This window comes from Galeopterus variegatus, unplaced genomic scaffold (assembly GCF_000696425.1).
Source record: "Galeopterus variegatus unplaced genomic scaffold, G_variegatus-3.0.2 Scaffold5835, whole genome shotgun sequence".
Taxonomy (NCBI): Eukaryota; Metazoa; Chordata; class Mammalia; order Dermoptera; family Cynocephalidae; genus Galeopterus; species Galeopterus variegatus.
Genome location: NW_007731946.1, coordinates 53,524 through 76,595, shown reverse-complemented (window position 1 = coordinate 76,595; position 23,072 = coordinate 53,524). Strand labels below are relative to the sequence as shown.

Genomic DNA, 23,072 nt, shown 5'->3' with positions numbered 1-23,072 from the left:
TTTTGTCTTCTTTCGTGTCCGGCAATGGATCGCAACCCTCAGTGTCGCGCCCGTACCGGACCGGGACCGGCAACGGGATCGCAACCCTCGGTGCTGCGCCCGCCCCTCGCTCAGCCAGTGAGCGGGAACCGGTCTGTATGTGGGATCCGAACCCTCGGCGGGAGCGCCACCACACTCCCAAGCGGCGCACTGTAGCAGTGCGCCACCAGGCCGGCCCTTAAACAGCACATTTTGAAATGAAACCTACTCTTGTATAAGTACGAAACTATGGCTCTTTTCAGTTAACTAGAAAGAAACCTTTACCTGATTCAACAATAGAGAAGCACTACCAGCAGGCAGTCCTTGGTTGAGATAAGTAAGAATGCAGGCCCTGCAAACATAATCATCTTGGCTAGAGTAGTAAGGTCATTAAGGAGGCCAAATAGCTCACCCAGCATCAAACAAAATCAGGATGGGTGCAACAGCTGGGAACTTGGCACCTAAAATACAAATATGTGTGTGTTTATATTTACATATACACAAGGATACTTCAAAAAGTTTGTGGAAAAATACAATTAAGAGATATTACGACCCATGAACTTTTTGAAGATCCACTGTATGCATGTGTATATGTTTGTGTTGAAGTGTATGCATGCATATACATACACATACATTATTAGCATAATGATATGCTGTGAACATCCTACTGCTACTGTCATCCTAGATTATTTCCTTTGGTCCTCATTGAAGTCCCCAGACTTCCCTTTACCACAGATTGAGACTATAAACAAAACTCAGTTTTCAAGATGTGTTTTTAATTCTATCAAGAAACATGTCTTCATAGACATGTGGAGACAGCTCATTGACAAATGTAATATTTTCCCTTACAATGGTATAAGAAATGTGGGAACTTAAACATATGGCATCTCAGAAAAAAGACTTTTTATTAACCACAATTTGGCTTAACAGACTGTGGTTTGGGCACAGGAATTACATACCTGAAGACAAACATCTATTCTAAACCATTTTCTTAATGGCAAATTGCATTAGTTACAGAAAAAGGCAAGAGAAGGCTGAATTCTGGGAAACACAATTTACTTTGTTTAACAGTTTAAAGAATAATCTCTCTGGCAACCATATCTTTTATATAAAAAATAAACCTATCCAATTGATTCACTTTATATACCCAAACTACAAAACCAATGTTTAAATAAGATCTAAATTTCAAAGGAATATAAATTAGCTGAAATTATTTTTAAAGATTCCTATTCTAACTCTACTGGCATTTGCCTGCAAACAACAAAATAACTTCAACTTTTTGAAGTACTCTCGTACATATGCAAATATAAATCTGTTGGAAAATAAACTACTTAAGAGAAAATGTTGTCTTTGTTTTATATAGATATTCTTTTACTCTAAGAGTTCTAGTGTCAGGCAAACAGAAACAATTAGCTCTTGCTACTAACAAAAAATTAGTTTCCTCAGACAAGTAAAGTAACTGATTATAAGAAAAAGATTCTATAACAGAGGGCTTACTGCTTAGTTTGTGCTGAAGATTTAAATCTGGGAAAGAAAAAAGTAGAAAAAGGAATGACAATATTTTTTAATGCTTAGATATCATTGGTGGCTTTTCATCATTATTATTATTCAGCATGTAAAACTGTATCTTAGCACTTCTAAGTACTTCACAGAAATATCTTAAGTCAGGCTCTGGAGAACCTGAAGGTAGTTTTGATGCTCTTCCAGCAAAATACAGTTTAAATAAAGAACTTCTGTCAGTTAAGCAACATAAAACTTTATATAGTCAATACAAAGTGAATTTTCTTTGGTTTCATTTTTAAATTTCCAGAATACAGCACATTATAAAAATAAATTTAGTGCTCTCGCCTTTTCAAACAACAAAAAAGTCCATGCTACAAGTTTCTATTTAGATATAATTTCCCACTGACTTAAGTTTTCTAACCACACTTAGTACATTTTAGAATATTGTCCTATATTTTATATTATAATTTTAGTGTTTAATCCACTAAAATAGTTTTCCTAAGCCACCTAATTATCCATCATATAATGAAGAAAGTAGGATTAGGTTCCATAGTTCTTTTCATCTAAATTTAATCCTCTCTCCCACTTTCCACCACCATGTCAGTGAACCAAATAATTTCATACCTAGAAAGAAACCTTTGAAATATTTTAACTCAACATCCTCATTCAAATGCAATAATTGAGGTACCCAAATTTTCCCTCAGATGATAAATCAACTTGAATATACAGGTTTTATGGTAAAACTTTAAAATGGGATTTAATAAATGATCCTTACCTTGCAATATTTCTAAAAACTAAGAATGCTGACACCGATTGAGCTCAGTTGAGCAATATTTCTTACTAAATCAGAATTTCCAAACCAATCAGTTACACTAAAGGCTTCTAACACTCAACAAAATGCAACACATTATACCTCTGATAGGCACAAAAATTCACTGCTTTCCTTTACATCTTGCTTCAAAGAAATGTTAAGTATAAAGAAAAAAAGCATTAAAACACATCACATATATTTACATGTAGAAAACTAATCCATCATGGATTCTACACTGTATCACAAATGAAGCCACTTCCTTACAGGAAGTCTGCCTCCAACAATGAGTCCCACTTCAATGTTTAAGGAGGATATACTGAGAGTTTACTTACTAACCAGAAACATCTCATGTTATGACCTTGTAACCCACCAGACACACTAAAGTGGCGTCTGTAGCCTATAATGTTCTAAAAGTGAATTCCCTACTCTTTCCATAGAGAAACCAATGCTAGGATTTTAATGTAAGTAAAGAAGTCTGTTCTGAATGTCTACATAATTTGTCTTTCAATTATCAACAAAGGATAAGTGAGTGGGGCAAAAGAAAACGTGCATCAGCCACAACTGACAAGTCTTCGGCCAACATGCAAGAGTGCACGGGAAAACCACAGTCACAGCACACATCAGCAGGAAGGCTAAGCACGAACTGCTGCAGAATGTTGCAAGAACACACTGTGTTCTTCCAAAGTAAAATTCAATGTATCTCAGGCAATTTTGATTTTAAAAAGGCAAAAACACTTTGAAAATACATCTAGGCAAAAATTTAATGAAACTTAAGCATGGTCCTCTGTCAGTTAAGGAAAATGCAGGGCAGGCCTTTCACTGCTAGCTCCTCGTTTTACACTTCATACTTCAGACAAGGTTCACTCACGTCCATGGGAATTTTTTAAATGGACAAATGCTTACTATAACAGTTAAATGAGAAAGATAGGTAATTTACAGTTCAATAATCCAATCACTCATTCATCAAATATTTATTAGATGTTTACCATCTGCCAAGCACATACTAGATATTGGGTGCTATAAAATTTTTTTTCACAAAAAAAATAGTTGAAGTAAAGAGGGGAGGGAAATAAAAGAACTAGTCCTTAAACAAAGCTAGGAAGAATGTGGCTTTGTTTTTGCCACTCAGTCACCTTTTCCCCTCCTCATCCTGAACATCCTGATCAATCATAATAACAAATGCCAGAATTCTAAGTTTCCACATAGCATTACTGTTTTGGTGCACTGGCCCAGAGAACACTTTACAATGAGGCTAACAAGACCCAGTTCTATTTCCACCGCAGGGAATAAACAAAGATGCAGACAGAAGTGTAGAAAGGCTGCCAACCTCCATATTAACTGTTGATCCTAAGAAGCTGGTTAATGACATCAATAATGAATACATAAGCCAGTGCCTACGTCTTTATCCCAGCAAAAGAGCTGCATGTGGCATTAAAGTAATAAAAGTATGTAGTACTATAAAATGAATAAAATGAAAATTGACAGAAATAGCAACGAAGAGAATTTTTGGCTTTAAGAATTCCCACCCAATCATAAAGCTTCTTTTGTGAATAAATCAAAAGCCTAGAGCAGCAGTTCTCAATGTGTGGTCCAAAGATCCTGGGGTCCTGAGACCGTTTCAGAGAATCTGTGAGGTTGTCCCTTTTCCAAATACGTATTTGCTTGAAAGCAGATTTTCTTCATATATATCAACCAAAAAAACATATCACAACATACTGAATGCAGAAACAGGCATGAAAATGCAGCTATATTCTATTAAGCCAAACAATGAGATAAACAAAAATACAAGCAATTCTTCACACTAAATTTTATTTTGGAATATATAGGTATATTTCATAAAAGTATTTATGCTAACATGTAATGAGTTTAATAATTGTTATTTTAAAATGAATTAAACAATTTTTAGTTTTAATTACTAATACAATAAACATCAATACATATAACCCACATAAAAAAAGCTCTCTGGAATCTCCAGTAAGTTTTAAGAATATAAAGAGGTCCCTAAAGTCAAAAAATTTGAGAACTACTGGTCTAGAGCTTAAGTAAATGAAAATAAAATACTACCACCCAGTGGCATAAATCAGATAGTGCAATGCTTTTATATAAATTGGGGCCTTCAGAAATTAAACAAATATCACTTTTGCAGTGGAAATCGACATTTTAAGCCACTTACCAAAATATATAACAAGGTTCTTCTATAACCTGACTATGCTTCGACCTTCAAAAAATTTAAACATCTATCCAAATTTTCATGCACTCCCTATATACAAATTTATCAACCAAATACCTTGAAATCTTCACACTAATCTTGAAAAATATTATAGGCTAAAACTAAGTAAATTTAGTTAAATTGGAAATATTCTACACCAAAGAAATGTGTTCTTCCAGTTGCTGATGCTTTCCAGTAACAGTGACACTGCTGAGGACATAAATAAATGCATTTTAAAATCCATTTAAAATAATAAATGTTTCCATCAGATATTCAGGTAGTATATCAAAAAAATGTACATATTGCTTATCAAACATGGCATACTTAAAATCTACATTTTTGGTTTTTTGTTTGTTTTTTTTGCCTGAGAAACATGGAATTTTCTTCATAAAGCTATTCTAAGTACCCATGATAAGAAAAAAAAAATATATATATATAGCCCTTACCCCAGTCCTGTTCATACAAGGCTTGGGAAAGGCACCATGATTCACTTATTGGCATGTGTGGATGCACAAAAATAAGATGTTTTGTGAGACTTAAGACTCCAAGAAAACTTTGTTACATAAATTATCAGCAACTAATAAAGTACATAAATACACATTTAATTTCAGTTTGTTCTATAAAAATACATAAATCTTACACATTATTTAAATACATATACTCTATTTTAAAGGGACCTTCAAATATCAAATATGTTTCATTGAATGTCCTCGGTATATCGGACCTATACCATAACAAATGAAAACCTTATTTCCTGTACAAACACAACATGACAATAAAAAAGCAAAGGATGTTATGAGTAAATCCAAGTTTTCAAATGCAGCCAATCATATAAAACACAAAACTTCAGCAAAGACAGGGTACATAAAAGGGGAAACAGGGTTTACAAAAGTTAGTACACTCAGAATACTTTCCTAGTCCAAGCAGAATATTTTATTAATTTTGCATAACTGTAGGCAAGAGCATTTTAATGAAGGGGGGATTAACATTGTGGAGTGGGCTCTTTTTTTGTAATGGCTATTTTAAATCATTTAAAGGTAACTAACAAAAAAGACTGGGTAAGAATTTATCCTGAGAAAAAATTCAACGATATGGAATAAGCTATATCACAAAATTATTATACCTCATAATAGCAAAACTACAAAATTATCTAGGTGTTGATCAATAGAGAAATGGTTAGCAAGTAAATGATGTACATGCACTTTGACACAGCCATTAAAATGTTAGCGCTTTAGCAACATGTGAAACTATTCCTAACATAATGCTAAACGGAGGAAAAAAGAACATACAAAATTGGGTATACAATATTATTACAATAACATAAAAATAAGGATTGGAGAAAAGATTACATGGAAATATACTGAAACAACAGTGATGTGTTTTTGTTTTCTCTATTTTCTAATTTTTTGGTAACATACTTCATTAATAACTAGTCAGATACCCTTACCTCCTACCCTGGTAAACACACGTACACACACAAATATATTTATTTTTGGTTTTATCCACTAAAATAAATTATTTTAACAAAATAAAAGTGCTATTGTATAACACTTCAAAAAACATACCCAACATTTCTGCTAGAGACAAGACTATTTAAGTACTACAGGTTGATACAGCATCCTGAAATTGGTACAACACCATATTCAGTCTTAGTATTTTATGATAGAATTATTCTTTTTAAATCAGAAACATTCAGATTTCCTCTGTCCTCCAACATAGGAGAGGCATCACAGGTTTTGATGAGGAGCAGTGTAATAATAGATTATTTCCCAAGAAAAGTAGTGTGAAATGTTCTTGAGCCAATTTTGACATCCAGAATAATGAAGCCAAAGGCATTAGTTTTTTCTACTAATATCCATACATCAAGAATTACTAACAATATCAGAGTCAAATTTTTTACAGTTGAAAATGCATTAGAGTTAATTTTCTTTTATACTAGTTTTATACAGACACACCTACTTCTAAAATACTAACACCACCAAGCCACAGTGATGTTAATATTTTTCTTACAATGGCCAGCTCTTATGTGTTTAGCCTTTAAATTTTAAATCCAAGAAAGAGAAAGACAAATATTTAACATAGCAACTGAATTCTCCAAGAGCTGGATGATGTTCACAGACTATTTATGGAAACCCTACTTCCTTTACATTGACCTTTTCTGATGCTTACTACTTAATTGGAATTTTTCTTTCAATTGGCAAATGCACTTTATATTTGAACTAATAACCATTTTCTAGTTAAACAGTTTTGTTCAGACTCAAAAAAGACCATTAGATGAAATGCAGCTGGTGTGCAATATTAGTTGTCATTATAGATTTAAAAGGCAATATCTTCGGGCCGGCCCGGTGGCGCACTGGAGAGTGCGCCGCTTGAGAGTGCAGCGGTGTTCCTGCCTAGGGTTCGGATCCCATGTGGAGACCGGTTCCCGCTCACTGGCTGAGCGCAGTGCGGGCGCAACACTGAGGGTTGCGATCCCGTTACCGGTCAGTAAAAAAAGACAAAAAGGAAAAAAAAAAAAAAGGCAATATCTTCAATGTGGAACCAGTCTGTTACAACTTACTATCATAGTCCTCGATAATTATAACTACAAATATAATTCTTTAAAAATATCTATAAAATTACTTATAACTGTTATCTAAAGACCTTCCAAAGTGAATGCATCTACTAAGTAATTTAAATCTTAATTCTCTTTTAGTATTTATTAATTTTCAATATTTTGATAGTAATATTACCAGAAAGGTTTTTCAATTTATAGGCTATCAAATATTTACAAATATGTAGTTTTATGAATATCAACTTGAAAAACAAAATACATCTGTGTTTTGGAGAAGCAAGGGAAGGAAAGCTATTAATTGTATATTTTGTTTACCTTTTCATTACTTACCCTTTCGACTTGATATTTATTCATCAGTTTCTACCTCCTCACAAAGTACACCCCATTTTTATTTTTATTTATTTATTTATTTATTTTTTTGTCTTTTTCCGTGTCCGGCAACGGATCGCAACCCTCAGTGTCGCCCCCGTACCGGACCGGGACCGGCAACGGGATCGCAACCCTCGGTGCTTCCCAAGCGGCGGCACTATCCAGTGCGCCACCGGGCCGGCCCTACACCCCATTTTTAAAAAGGAAATTTAATTCCCTAACCAACATTATTTTCTCCTGTCTGGCTACAAGAGTCAACAAAAAGCAGTCCCGAAAAATGGAAAAGCTTGATATGAGAAGCTGGTTTTCTGTTCGCTGAAAGCAAACCTGTTGAATAAGGTTTCACAACTCTCAAACTGCTTCAAGTAAGTCTTCAAAGATTATATTCTGAAAGATGCTGTCTATTAACTCTCTCTTTTTTTTTTTTTTTGTCTTTTGTCTTTTTCCGTGTCCGGCAACGGATCGCAACCCTCAGTGTTGCCCCCGTACCGGACCGGGGACCGGCAACGGGATTGCAACCCTCGGCGCTGCTCCCGCGCCTCGCTCAGCCAGCGAGCGGGAACCGGTCTGTATGTGGGATCCGAACCCTTGGGCGGGAGCGCCGCCGCACTTCCCAAGCGGCGCACTATCCAGTGCGCCGCCGGGCCGGCCCTATTAACTCTCTTTGAAGGGAAATTTTTTAGGTTTAATGGGAATAAATTCATAAACTAAATTCCCCAACCACTTTATCCATAAAACAACTTCAATAAGATGTGGAGTTATTTATGAGTACATTTGGTGTCAACCAAATATTTCTCTCTCATCCAGACTCACTTCCCTCCTTAACACTTTACAATCTAGTTTCTAAAATCATTTCTCAAAACTGCCTCCTGGGACTCAAATCCTCACCAAATGCAAAGACTTTTTCGAAGTCTCCACCCTCCCCTCCCCACTTTCTGAAATATCTCTTACAGTCCCTCGAAATGTGTAACTGTCTACAAAAAGTCATAGGACTTTTTGAGATAACTTCTTTTTTTCATTTCTTTCTCTTTGCCAAACTCAAGATCTCTATGGTTAAAGGCACAGACTCTGGAGCCATAATGCCTAAATTAAAAATCCTGACTATATATGAGCACTTACTCTCTGTGCATGAATGTAGGCAAATTACTTAACTTCTATGTTCTTAGGCTTTCTTATCTGTAAAATAAGGACACTAATAGTACTATTTCATTAGGAGTTAGGATTAAACACAAGTAAATACAAGTAAAGCACTAAATAGCAGAACCTTGCTAAAATAACTGTTGGCTAGCAGTAGTATTAATAGTAGCAGCAGCAGCGGCAGTAGTGATAGTGGTAGCGGTAGTGGTTGCAGCCACAGCAGCAAGTGCTAAATAATTGTCAGCAGTAGCAGCTGCTGCTACTACCACTACCATTACTACCACTGTAAAATTTAACCTTTTGGAGAAAGCCTCTCCTACAATTTAACCGTACGCTTCGAGCCCAAAATAATGACTCCTGAAAGAAGTTCCAGTTTCTTATTTCCAAATTCCTACAAGTCAATTCCATCTGGAAAGCTCATGACTGGCTCAAATTCAAATTGTCTAAAAGATCTCATCATCTCACTCCAATCCTCAACTTCCCCATTTAGATTTCCTATTCTAACTCTACAATATGCAGTCTCCTAAGCTTAAAACTTTTTCTTCTGCCCCTCCAAGTTGATCAGACACCAAATTCTGAAGATTCTACCTTTCCTTTCCTTCCTTTCCCAGAACCACCATCCTAGTCAAGGTGGCCAAAGCTCTCAGATACTCAAACGTGGATTTCTGCCTTTGCGTCTAAGTTTGACTTTCCACTTCATTTCTTTTTTATATAAAACATTAGCTTCCATCACATCATGCTGTCCTATTACTGGTTTCCTGCTGCCTTATATATATAGTCTAAGCTCAGCTACTACTTTTTAAGATTTCAACAGTCAGTTCCTTCACAATCCAACTTAATTTCCCACTTTAGCAAAAATGATTTTCAGTTGATTCACACACCCACTATGGTCACTGTGCCTATTTATATAGCATCTGAATTGTCTGCTGCCTCCACCTCTCTGTTTAAGCCCATGCTATTCATTATTTGAGGCCTACCTCACAATTTACATCCTCATTGACCTGAAGGCATAGTTTATCCTACTCTCACTTCTTTCTAACATCTCCCCTTTCCTAGCATTACTCAATATTGTACCTCCTTGAATACTGTGCAGTTTCTGTACTTTACAACCTAGCATTTATTATGTCAAAACATAATGCTATTATGTATAACATTGAATTGTTCATTATTCACTTTAAAAGCAGACCTATATACCATTATAGCTTTTGTTTCCCCTAGAGCTTCTATAAGGTAGCAGGTATTTAATAATAAGTACCAAGTTCTGCCTACCTGGAAGTTCCAAAATTTTAAACCTGAATTTTGATACTTTAAGGCAGTGATCAGCAAACATTTTCTATAAAGAGCCAGATGGTAAATATTTTAGGTTTTCAGGTCACATATGGTCTCTCTCACATATTCTTTTTTTCAAACATTTAAAAATGTAAAAATCATTCTTAGCTTGAGGGTAGTACATAAACAAACAATGGGCTGAATTTGGCCCACAGACCATAGTTTGCCAATCCTTATTCCCCTCCAATGAGCAGTTTGGAGTCTTATAAAGAGTCTCTACAGTTAAGCATTTTTATCAATAGCTAATTAATTTCTTAAAATACTGGTCAAGTACTTTAAATGACTTGATCTCCAACATAAAACAAGTAACCCCTGAGTTCTTACCAGTTCTTTCAGATTTTTCCTTCTGTTCTCGTAATTCCTCTCCTTGGGTAGTCATCTGTTTGATGAGACTACGAAGCTGAGCAATTTCTTCTTCTTTCATCTCCAGGGTTTCATGCATCTGACGTTTTGTCTCTGCTATTACCATTCCCTGAACAGAAGTGCAGGCTGTAAAGCACTTGCATAACAAAACGGCATCATCAATAGCACAAATCAAACTTAATTAAAAAGGGAGAAAAAATAGTATTTCTTACTAAATACAGCATCAGAATTATTTCAGTGTTTCACAAACTGCAGTCTATGTTCTGCTCTATGCCTCAGTAACCCAGTATGATATCAGGGTATTTTCGAAATAAATACTATGTTAATAGTAAGTTTAGTCCTTTAAGCATTAAAACATGTTTTTAGGTAAAAGATTTATTTTGTAATCTTTCTATACATGTGCTGTAATTTTTTACTGTCTTAGTAAACAGTTTATAATGAACAAAATATGGTCTTTTTAACCTTGGCTCAGGATGAACTACAATTATTGATCTGTGCTGTAACACAGGGATAACCCCAGAGACTGTGAAGAGTGTGAAGTGTGTGACACCACACTGCATGGAGCAAGACTGCAGTACAGATCTACTTGCTTTCCTCCTGTGACTGTCTCTGGTCCCACCATTAGTCCTTACTACTGTCAGTAAGGCACCCCCAATTCCTCAATTTGCTGGTTGTTTCTGTTACCTCTTTCTAGATAATCTATAATAGAAATGATGGTCACTAGAGGGAAAAAGATAACCAAATGTTATATATTAAATCAGTCATTTCGGACTAACAAAAAGTGGGGTGGTTCAATTTGTCTCTGGAAAAAGTGTTCAAACTTAGTGACAGCTATTTTATGGTCTTAAGAGTACTACCTTACTAGCAAGGTTTGTTGACCCCTGCTTTAGAGTATGACTCTTCCAGATGGCTGATATTAATGGACAGATAATAACCAGGCAAATGGGGCATTGTTATATGAAATTTCAAAACAAAAGTGTGGGCCTTCAATTTCTTCAAAAACCAAATCACAATGGAGAAAAAGAGAGAGGATAATCAAAACTACAGGTTAAGAGAATTCTTAAGAATCATATCAACCAATTGCAATGAAAGAATTTTATTTAGATTCATAAAAGCGAATTCATAAGAGATTTATAAAAAGAAAAAAAATGATAACAGGGAAAATCCAAAACTGACTAGACAGCAAATTGTATTAAGGAATTATTAAATTTTTAGATGTGATCATGATAATGTGGTTATACTTTTAAAAAAATAAAGAGTTCTTTATTTTTAAAGATATATTAAAATTCTTATGAAGAAATTGTAAGATTTGGATTTGCTCTAAAACAATCCTGGGTTGAGGAGGACAATGGGGGTTGGCAATGCAGAGATGAAACAAGATTAGCCATGAAGATGTTAACTGTTGAAGCTAGGTGATAGGCTCACAAAAATTCTTTTTACTAATAGTTCTTCCTTTGTAAATGTCTTAATTTTTTTCATAATAAATTTTTTTTAAAGGGGGCCCTCATGAAGTTTATAGAATAGAATATAGCAAAATGATATTATAGAAAGAATGAAAAAAGTGCCAATGCATTTCAACAATAGGACAGTTCTCACATACTGTAGCTACAAACCGGCACATTAAAGAAAATGGTGGGCAGTGTGAAACAAACTAGGAGCTGCTTGGAAAAAGGACCCAAGAACTTGGGGCTGAAAAAGTTAGGTAAAAACTGTTTACCCATAAATTTTCAGCTGTCTGTGCTACGCAGCTATAGCTTCTGCTCCAACTCCAAACTTCCAAGAATAAGACTCCTCAATCCTCCAATCTCACCTATACAGTCTAAAATTCATTTGTAGACATTTTTCTTTATACAAATATATATATTATCATTTCTTTACTTTCAGGTAACTTTACTTTTAGGTAACTGAGAGATTAATCTGTTTCCATAATATCTGAAAGAACATACTGATACCAATCACACTGAGAATATCTTAACTATAAATAATTTAACCTTTCTCTGAAAAGTAGATGTACGATAGAGATTTCCTTTGCAAGCTTTATTCTAATTTACAAATCGAAATGCTGACTGAAATCAAGAAATCAGAGAGAATCAGATTCACATGATACAAAACTAATGCTAATAGTTATATAAATCTAGAAAGTAAAAATATTTTCTTCACAAAAGCAGCCGTAATATTTTTGGAAAGCAGACCTATTAATGCTTCCAATTGCTTCCAAAAGTAAATTTTTGGGACCCCTGACAAATTTTAGTATCATAAGTTTTGTTGTTTTACCTTATCTTGTTCAAGCTGTTCAATTAAGTTCTTTGCATCACGCAACTGAGTGATAAGTTTAGTCTTCTCAGCCATATGAAGCTCCTAAAAAAGTTTTAAAAATTCATTTCCATCTCTAATAAAGCTTCTCTCATATGAGAAATCTAAACATTTTATCTAATTTAGATACTACTTATAGTCCAGTAGGAGAAAAAAGTACATAGGAAGTCTGAAAAGTATGTTAAGTGCTATAAAGCCCAACGCACTTCGGTACCCAAACAAAAATACCCTCTGCATCCTGTCTACGGAGGATGGAGGAAGGCTTTCCAGAGGAGCTGCAGGTCAAGCTGGAGCCTGTAGATCCAGCTTTACAGAATTAATTTAGAACAAAACTCAGTTGTTCTTTTACCTTCATCTTTTCTAGTTCTTGAAGTCTTTCATCGAGTTGTTCTTGCAGGGCTTCTTTTTCACTGGTTAATAATGTACATTGTTCCTTATGTGACTGAATTATTTCCTTACAACGCTGAAGTAGATTCTCTTGACGTTTAACTCTTTGCTGCAGTGTTTCCAGTATTTTAGCAGAAACTGCATCTCTTGCTAACAATAAAGCAGCATAAGCAGGGGCAGTCAGTAAGAAATATAAGGGTTCTCTGGGAACAGTTAGTCTATTACTACATAGCAGTGTATTTGAATACCAACACTCTCCTATACTCTCAGCCAGATCAAGAGAGGGGGCAACACTGCTCAGCTAATAATCTGTACCTTTCCAAACCTCTACTCTTAGTTACTATTTGTTTGATATTAATCTGAAGAAGCTAGGTAGTATATGCATCTCTTTTGTGGTTCAACCGCAACAGTAGTTAACTCATATTAACTGAATCCACTCTCCTTAAAAGACAGTTTGATAATCAACTGAATTTTGAAATCAATTTTAAAATTACCCTGTGTCTTAGATCCCATCCCAAAAGGATTAATAAAGTATTCTTTCCAACCACATTCTCTTCCTGAGAGTTCTGGTAAGTACGGCCTTCTCCATCTCCTTACATTTATGAGTAAAGTTTTCATATCCCAGGGGAATTTTGGGACACCATCCCCCACTTATATATTGGTGGCTTAGACAGCTAGCTACTATCTGAGATAGCTAGCTGCTCAGCAACTCTGGCTCTGGCCAAACCAAAGGTTTATCATCAGTCTCTTTGAGAGAAAAGGCTAGGAAATAAAAAGTGGGAATTTTACTGAATATATACCTCAAAGCCTCAAAGAAGAGGGAAGGTTATAATTAAATTTAAGACAAAATTCAACTATTCCTTTTTTTTTTTCCTGTTAAAAAGCAAATAATAGGGCAAATGCACACATCTTTGAATATAGTAATATGTAAACAATATTATTTAAAAACTACAATATCCAAACAATTACAAATAGCATATTTATTAACACTGAGCAAAACTGACGTGTTTACATAAAGTCTAGCTACTGCTATCAATAAGTGAACTTCAATTATAACAAAAACATGGTGCTATTCACAGACTATGAAACTTTCAAGTATTCAAACACTTACTTTCTTTCATCTGAATAACAAACACAAAGAACCAAAAAACAACAAAAACCCTTGCATCTTTCCAGAACTGTAAGGATCAAGGACACTTTACTTATACCTCAACCAAATGTCTATCAGCTCACGCCTGGAATCTCTAACATCTTCCTCTAGTTTTTAAATTAAACTTTTGGCAAAATGAAGCTTACCTACTGGCTCTACATCACTCTCTGTGTTCTCTTCTTTAGTGAAGCTTTCAGCCTGTGGTTCTGTCTGAGGGAATGGTGCCGGTACATCAACATTCATTGGGCCATTTCGTAATCGTTGTTTCAGAAGAGAAACCTAAAAAAAAAAGTGCCTCGTTAGAAAAAAATCAAGAGAAACTATGGCAGTATTACTGTCTTTAAAACAGAAACTGGATAAAGTAAACAACATTCTTTTTACAGGAGTGGAGAAAAATATCAAAATAAGAAGTCTCCTAAGGCAGTCAGTTTTTATATTTGCTATTGTCAATGATATCATAACCAAAAGAGACAATAAATCACAAATCATCCTTAAAATTCATTGAGGAAATGTAAAGAGTTTTAAAAATAGGACTTTAAAAAAAAATTAGTTGGAACCTCTTAGATATCCATCCAAACCCCTATATTTTTCTTTATCCAAAAATTCCAGAAATTTTTCTTTTACTCTTTTACCTGAGTTTGGAGAACACTGATATACTGATCTTTCTCCTCTAAAGATGCATCAAATTCCTCTTGGAGATGTTTCTTTGCTTGCTGGTCCATTTGAAGCTCCTAAAATATAAAGAATTTTATAGGTAATATTTGGAATAAAACAACTACGAACTCAACATTTTCAAAGTTTAAAATCATGATCAATCCAAATTTGCATTTCTCTTAGGTGTCAGAAAAAATAGAAAATATTCACCATTTAAAACATTAACACTATTTAAAAACATTCATACCAACAAATAATTTTGTTCCTTAAAGAATATGAAGATCCAAGAAGAAAAAGTATACTTTCTGGAGCTGTAATGACTGCTGAAATGATATAATGTAGAGAGAGTAAAAATTTGCTTAAGAATAAAGCTTTACCTTGAGACATCTCACTACCTGTATTATCTTACACTCACTTGATGTAAAACTAATTATATACCAGATAGCTAATAGAGTCTTCCTCCTCTCAACACATGAAAGCATTCCATTGTCAAAAATCACAAGCTTTCTAATCTGTAAAATGAAGAGGATGAACTAGTTTGTCACTAAACAATAAAATTCCCAGTTTTTGAAATTACTAAAAATGCTGCTTTCTTTTTAACGAGGCTCCCTAAATAAATGCAATGATCTTTATCTGTCAGTTATACCAACCCCCAATAATCACCACCTCAACTGAGGTACCAGCTTTCCATGACTTCCAGGATCCTGGTTATATTTCTGTCAACTACTGTTTCCTCTTTGTCCTTCATTGATTCTATCTATTCCTCTGGGCTCAGTCCTGTGTCCTCTGTGTTTCTTCCTAACACTTACTCCCTTTAGAATGCTAGAGATTAACATCTGGAACATATCAGATAGCCCATCAAAACCCCTTTATTGTTCTGGGATTTCTACCTCACTAATTCCCTAAATTCAAAACATTCAAAATCATATTTTACTTATCTTGGTTGATCCCCCTGCATATAATCAAATTCTTTTATGACCTCTACAATGTTTAAGTCCTATCTTTTTCCACTACTATAACCACAGCACAGATCTCTGTAACTTTCAATGATTAATTTCCCTCAATAGTCTTCTAGATTTTGTACCTCAAGTCTTCCTCTGATATAATCCATCCCTCACACATTTGATAGAATAATATTCCTTAAACAATATTTTCAAGAACTTATAAGCAACTCCCTGTTCTTGCATTGTTTCATATTTATTAAGTCTCAAAACACTTGAGGCATTATCTGGCAGTAAGTGTCCTCTATTCTCCCCTGCACCCAAATTGCCCATGATCTCTAAGCACATTGTTCACTGTTCCTCTCACTAATATCTCCTGATCTGATGTACCCCACAGTAGTAGTCTCCAAATGCTGGTCATGTCCACAATGAAGACTTCACCAATCTAAATTTCTTTCATTTAAGCAACTATACTTTATCTTGGAAGTATGTCCTTCCTAATTTTGGGGGGTATTAAAATAACTTTTCTTTCATGATATAGTGACAATAAAAGAATCTACTCTCTTATTCTCCATGTCTTTATTTGGAAAAATAAAAGTCAGCAGCCCTATGGCAATTCTCCTTTCCCCCACTTCTGGAGGGACTGGAAGATAATTTTTTTAGCCCATGAAATCCAAAAGTCTGGAAAGCACAGTCCTCCATTTAACTTCATGACTTTACACAGACCAATTCTTTAGCTTAGAACAGCTGCACATCTCCTTAATGGCAATGTGGGTCCTTTACTTGCTTTAAAATTCATTTCTATTCATTATTTTGAAATAATTTTGTACAACCTACCATACTGAATTCTGTTACATGGCAACCCTAACAGCCCTCAAAAACTTAATACATACTATGGATTTTAGATTTGGCACGTTTTCATCTCATCTAGACAAGAAATCCTTGGATACAAAGGCAGTATCTTTTGGTCACGTCTCCTTCTCCCTCTCCCTGCTATCTGTACACAACCTGCATGCTATTCTGCCAATAAGCACTTCATAAATAATAATGATTATAGTTATAAAGGACCTCGACAGTTGTCTAGAATGGTCCTCTCCCTTATCTGTGATTTCGCTTTTCCTACTTTCAGTTACCCATGATACAGTACAATAAGTTATTTTGAGAAAGAGACCACACTTAGATAACTTTTATTACGGTATACTATTATAATTGTTCTATTTTACTATTCGTTATTATTATTAATTTCTTACTATGCCTAATTTACAAATTAAACTTTATCATTAATATGTATGTATAGTAAAAATCACAGTACAGTCAACCTTCCATATCCACAGTTTCTGCCTCCGTGCACTCAACCAATTGTGGATCAAAAATATTCAGAACAATGAGCCGGCCTGTGGCTCACTCGGGAGAGTACAGTGCTGATAACACCAAGGCCATGGGTTCGGATCCTATACAGGGATGGCCGGTTGGCTCACTGGCTGAGCGTGGTGCTGACAACACCAAGCCAAGGGTTGAGATCCCCTTACCGGTCATCTTTTAAAAAAATAATAATAATAATAAATTTAAAATTTAAAAAAAAATTCAGAATAATAACAATACAACAAAATTTAATACAAATAAAAAAATAATACAATATATTTAAATAGCATATACACTTTATTATGTATTCTAAGTAATCTAGAGATGATTTAAAGTATACAGGAAGATGTGTATAGTTCATATGTAAATACTACAACATTTTACATAAGAGATTGAGTATCTTTGGATTTCAGCCCCCCATGAGGGATCCTGGAACCAATCCGCCACAGATAGGAGGAACAACTGTATATATAGGGTTCAGTACTATCTGCAGTTTCAGACTCCATTGGGGGTCTTGGAACATATCCCTCATGGTTAAGGGCAACTACTATACTTAGATCCCAACTACAGCCCACAGGCTGGTTGGCCAATTATCCAACACCTCTGTGACTGGGATCTCACTAGCTCCAGGACTGGAGCTTCATTATACTGATTAGACCCTTGGGGTCACCAAGAATAAATCTAATCCTTCTTCCATGTGACACCACTTTCAAACTCTGAGGCCAGAAAAAAAAATCAAACCCTGAAATTTCTCCCAGAAAACCTGATCTTATCCCACTGTTCTCCATGACACCAATGGAGACCACAAATGTGATACCACCATTCACTCTGTCACTCAAGCCAAAATTACTCTGAAGTCAACTTTGACTCCTCTCTCTGAGAGGAAGCAAATACCCAATTCCTGGGTGCCTTGCCCAGATCCCCCTCATAAGAGACAAAATGGAGTCCTTGAGGCTTAAAGTTTTAGGAAAACTAAAACTGCTAGCTCATCATTAACTGAAAAATGTGGGCATGCAGGAATTAAATAGCCAGTTAATCAGAAAGTAATAAAAACTTAAACAATATCCCAAAGTCACAAGATGTTTTAGTTCCCTTCAGGTCCAAAGACAACATCGCTGATGCATAATCCTTGAGTTGTTGTGCAGAAACCAAGACCCCCACCAGTTGGAAACTGCTGACCACAGACATGCAGACCCCAGACTAGTTGAAGCCAGATGACTGATGATTAGGATTCCAGAAATATATCTTTGTTACCTAAGATTAAGCCAGAGAAATCTACGAGGTGATCATGCACCTCCAGCCCCAATTCAAGATTTTTGCCTTTAAAAACCCTTTCCTGTAAGCCATCAGGGAGTTTGGATTTTTCAGCATTAGCTGCCTGTTCTCCATTGCTTGGCACTTTGCAATAAATGCTACTTTCTTTCACTGCAACCTGGTGTCACTATTTTGGCTTAGCTGCTTGTCAGGTGAATGCACCCTGGTTCAGTTTGGTAACAACTCTTCCCCCATGTCCAATCATCAGCAAGTTATACTGTCACTACCTTCAAAGTGAGTAGCAAATCTCACTACTTCTTACCACCTCAATCCCTACCACTACTACTGCTGCAAGTGTCCCCTAATTGGTTCCTACTTCCATTCTTATCAAACTCTTATAATCCATTCTTCAAAGAGCAGCCAGAATCTCTGACTACCCTCTCTAAGGGTAGTCACTCACTCTTTGTCTCTTTATGCTTACTTTATTTTTCCTCACAGAACTTTTTACTACCTGGCACTGTGTTATGTATATATGTATGTCTTATCCACTAGAAAATTAGCTTCATTAGGTCAGAGTTTTGTCTTATCCACCCTTCCATATTCTGCATCTGGGTACACAGATAGACAGATATAATAATCTAGGTATTTAGTAGGACTGGCACAATAAGTATTTACTAAATAAATAATAATGTTCCTCAGTCTTCTCACATAACACATCCCCAGTTTTTCAAACCACTCCCAAGAGGCCATGATTTCAAGTCCCTTCACCATTCTGGTCATTTTATTGGGGTTTTTTTTTTGTTTGGTTCGTTTTTTAAAACATTTCAGCAACTTGACTCAGTCCTTTAAAAAAAAAAATTGATGCCAAGTACTGATTCTAAAGCCCAATCTTAAAATTTAGTATCTTTTGGGGAGGGGATATTGGGGGGAGGGGGGAGAACCTGCATCACAGCTACTTAAGAGTTTAAAATTTAGGGGCCGGCCCGGTGGCGCACTGGATAGTGCGCCGCTTGGGAAGCGCGGCGGCGCTCCCGCCCGAGGGTTCGGATCCCACATACGGACCGGTTCCCGCTCACTGGCTGAGCGAGGCACGGGATCAACACCGAGGGTTGCAATCCCGTTGCCGGTCCCCGGTCCGGTACGGGGGCAACACTGAGGGTTGCGATCCGTTGCCGGACACGGAAAAAGACAAAAAGACAAAAAAAAAAAAAAAAAAAAGATTTTAAAATTTATGTTCAAAATTTTTGATAGTTTATATATCAATTTCAATCATCAAAACTATTTTGTACGGGGGCAACACTGAGGGTTGCGATCCGTTGCCGGACACGGAAAAAGACAAAAAGACAAAAAAAAAAAAAAAAAAAAGATTTTAAAATTTATGTTCAAAATTTTTGATAGTTTATATATCAATTTCAATCATCAAAACTATTTTGTACGGGGGCAACACTGAGGGTTGCGATCCGTTGCCGGACACGGAAAAAGACAAAAAGACAAAAAAAAAAAAAAAAAAAGAGTTTAAAATTTATGTTCAAAATTTATGATAGTTTATATATCAATTTCAATCATCAAAACTATTTTGCTAAAATGTAAACCTATGGAAGAAAAGAAAATCTTTCAGGAATCTAAATAAACTATATCTCCAGTTTAGGTTTAAATCAGTAATGATTTAGAAAATATGTTCAACTTCATTCATTTGCCATGGAATACAATCAATAATGTTCCTTCCATTTAACTGCTTAAACCAGCCCCTCTTTAAATCATAAGAATAACATACTAGAGTGGAATGTAATTGTTGTAAAACATCTACCCTGTTGTTAAATACTCTTAAAACACACTTAAAATGGTTGCATAAATGAAAACTTTATGATAGAATACACAGGAAATTATTGCTGTGAACTTGCTTTGGGCAGTGGGATTATCCATGGAGAGTGAAAGCAGGGTCTAGTTGACCTTCAATTTATATTTATACTATTGGAACTGTTTAGCACAATATTAAATGGCTTTACATTACATCTTATAAATGTAACAACTAATTCAATAATTCTTCTATTGTTGGCCATTTAAATTGTTTCTAAGTTTTTGCAAACCCTGGGATTAACATTCACTTTTATGCATAAATTTTGTAAGGTCTTTTTGATTGTTTCCTTAGAGAAAAACCCTGGTAAGTAGAATGTATCTAATACCTTTAACTGTTCCACTCCTTTTCACTGCAGCCCTCTGTTGCCCATTATGTACAGAGGTGATTTCAAGCTGCAAAAAAATGAACCTTCCCTCCCTAAGGTTAGCTTGAGAACAGCAATTGTTTATAATGAATTACATCTGGTCAAGCATGGAAAAAGTACATGCCATGCACAAAGGGCAAGAGAAAGAAGGAAACATCTAAGACAATGCTTCATTCACTTCTCATTTAACTTGCCTCGAAAGGGAATCAAAGAACCTACCTACTTAGATGAGCTCATAATTGGCAAATTTCATACCAATTGGCAAACTGGTAGTTACATACCTCTTCCTCACAGTATGAAATTCCTATTTAATAGCTGCTCATGTTATAAGATCCAAGATCAAGCAAAGAGAACTACAGGGTATCTGTTGGAAATGTTTTTGCTTACCTTTTTTCTTTATCTGATTCATTTTAAAATATCTAATATGGTAGATATTGATATAAGATATATTTGCCTACACAGAACTGCTGTTCTGTTCGCCAGAAAATACTAGGAGAAATGTTCATAGATTCTAGTCATGTACATATTTATAACCAAATGGGGAAGAAATAAAATACTAAAGAATACTTTCTGAATATCTTAATATAACAAAATAAAGATATACTCAATTGTGAGTCTAAATCAGTTAAATATGAATGAAACTGTATATAACCTTTATTCAGATTTTAATCCCCCCCCCAAAAATATTTCATGACTTTTATTACTGAATGTTTAATTAAGTGGCAATCATGATCTTATGGATTATTCAGTTGAAGGAAACTGTTCTCTACATGAACAAAATTGAACATGTTCAGAACTCTCACTTATCTACTTAGTATTTAAATATAAATTACTGAATAAATTTTTCTTTATGTAACTGGAACCAGGGTTATAGTTCAAAAGTATATCTGGATTACTACAAAAACAGTTATGAAATAGTTAAGAAACATATCAAGTATGCATTGATTGCCTTCTGGCCATTTCACTGATAAGAGTCTTCACCAGAGGTAGTATGACAGACAAAATAACAACACCCATGCTCTAATCCCCCAAACTGGAATATGTTACCCGACATGACAAAAGAGAATTTTCACGTGTGATTAAATTAAGAAACTTGAGATGAGGAGACTACCCTGAATTATCCGAGTGGGCTCAATCTAATCATGAGGGTCCCTGAAATCAGAAAACCTTTCCCAACTGAGTTCAGAGTGAGAAGTGAGTATGAAAGAGTGGTCAGAGATGTAACATTGCTAGCTTTGAAGATGGAGGAAGGGGGCCATGTGTCAAGGAATGTGGGTAGCCTGTACAAGCTGGAAAAGGCAAGAAAACAGATTCTCCCCTAGAGTTTCCAGAAAGGAACAAAGCTCTAGTGACATCTTGATTTTAGCCCAGTGAGACATCTCAAACTTCTGAAATAATATATGTGTGTTGTTTTAAAAGCCACTAAGTTTGTGGTAATTTGTTGGAGCAGCAACAGAAAACTAATATAGGTAGACAGAGAATAAAAAAAGACCTGAAACTCATCAATCTATGACTCTGATAAGTACTTCCTCAGACAGGAAGATAAAGTTATTGCATAAAATTACAGATTTAGACTACAGGGTAAAAAAGACCTTTTAGTTCTATATTTCCTTATCTCTGCCTCTTCCCCCAATATTTTGCCAGCTCCCAAAAAATGAAGGTAGAGTTGCAAATGTGATTGGCAGCACCCAGAGTATTCACAGAGCCCCACCTTCTTTGAAAAATCAACGTATCTGCTCCTTACCACAAACAAGCATGGTAAGGCATGCTTTTTAGCCAAGCCTAACAGTTTTGCTAAGTCCTTCTGCAACTGAGTAGATGAGTTAGGCTGGGGCTTGCTAGTAAAGCTAGTGCTTTCTCTTTCCCCACTGATGTGCCCGAGAATGCTGGTTCTATAATTTAGATTAAAGACAGAATGGAAGCCTATCTTTACTAAGAGCAGCAATGAGGAATATCACATGAGTGCCTACTCGTCTATTAACTGTTTCATATTCAGCTGTATTTTCAGTCAGGGTCTCCTACTGGTGAAGGACTGAGCAGCAGGAGAAAAAACAGGTATTCCTGTGTCTCCAGACACCATTAGGAAGCCCTCAGAATCTGATGCCTAACCTCTAACGTACACTCTGAATTTCATACATGCCTGCTCTCCTATGTATATCTAATCATTACCTGTAGAAAACCTGGGTATTTAATTTCTTACAAGAAATAGAATATACCTAACATTAACACCCTCCATTTATTCCCAAAATACAAGACAACAAGCAAAAAAAATATATTAAGCGAAAAGATATTCACTTAATAGAAAAAAAACTTTTGGGTAAAAGTATCATATTATTTGACCCTCTAGAACCTAAAAGCACTTTCTTTCTGGTAATATAAACAAGGAGGGAAAACAGAGGACACCCTAGCTCTTTTTTCTCTCACTCCCTGCAATCACTTCACTACATGACCCCAACCCTCATGAATTTTTTTTTTTTTTTTTTTTTTTTTTTTTTT

The 23,072-nt window shown here is 35.4% G+C and overlaps 1 protein-coding gene across 3 annotated transcripts in view; it reads right to left on the bottom strand.

Annotated features, from left to right (window-relative positions):
- Positions 1-23,072, bottom strand: part of GOLGA4 (golgin A4) — a 120,812-nt gene that overhangs the window by 46,660 nt on the left and 51,080 nt on the right. For all 3 annotated transcript variants that reach the window (XM_008590069.1, XM_008590071.1, XM_008590070.1), the window contains 5 exons: positions 14,776-14,874; positions 14,290-14,422; positions 12,956-13,143; positions 12,568-12,651; positions 10,255-10,402 (listed from right to left, as the gene is read on the bottom strand). In XM_008590069.1, the coding sequence (XP_008588291.1) occupies positions 10,255-10,402; positions 12,568-12,651; positions 12,956-13,143; positions 14,290-14,422; positions 14,776-14,874 (652 nt within the window). The remainder of the gene's footprint in view (positions 1-10,254; positions 10,403-12,567; positions 12,652-12,955; positions 13,144-14,289; positions 14,423-14,775; positions 14,875-23,072) is intronic.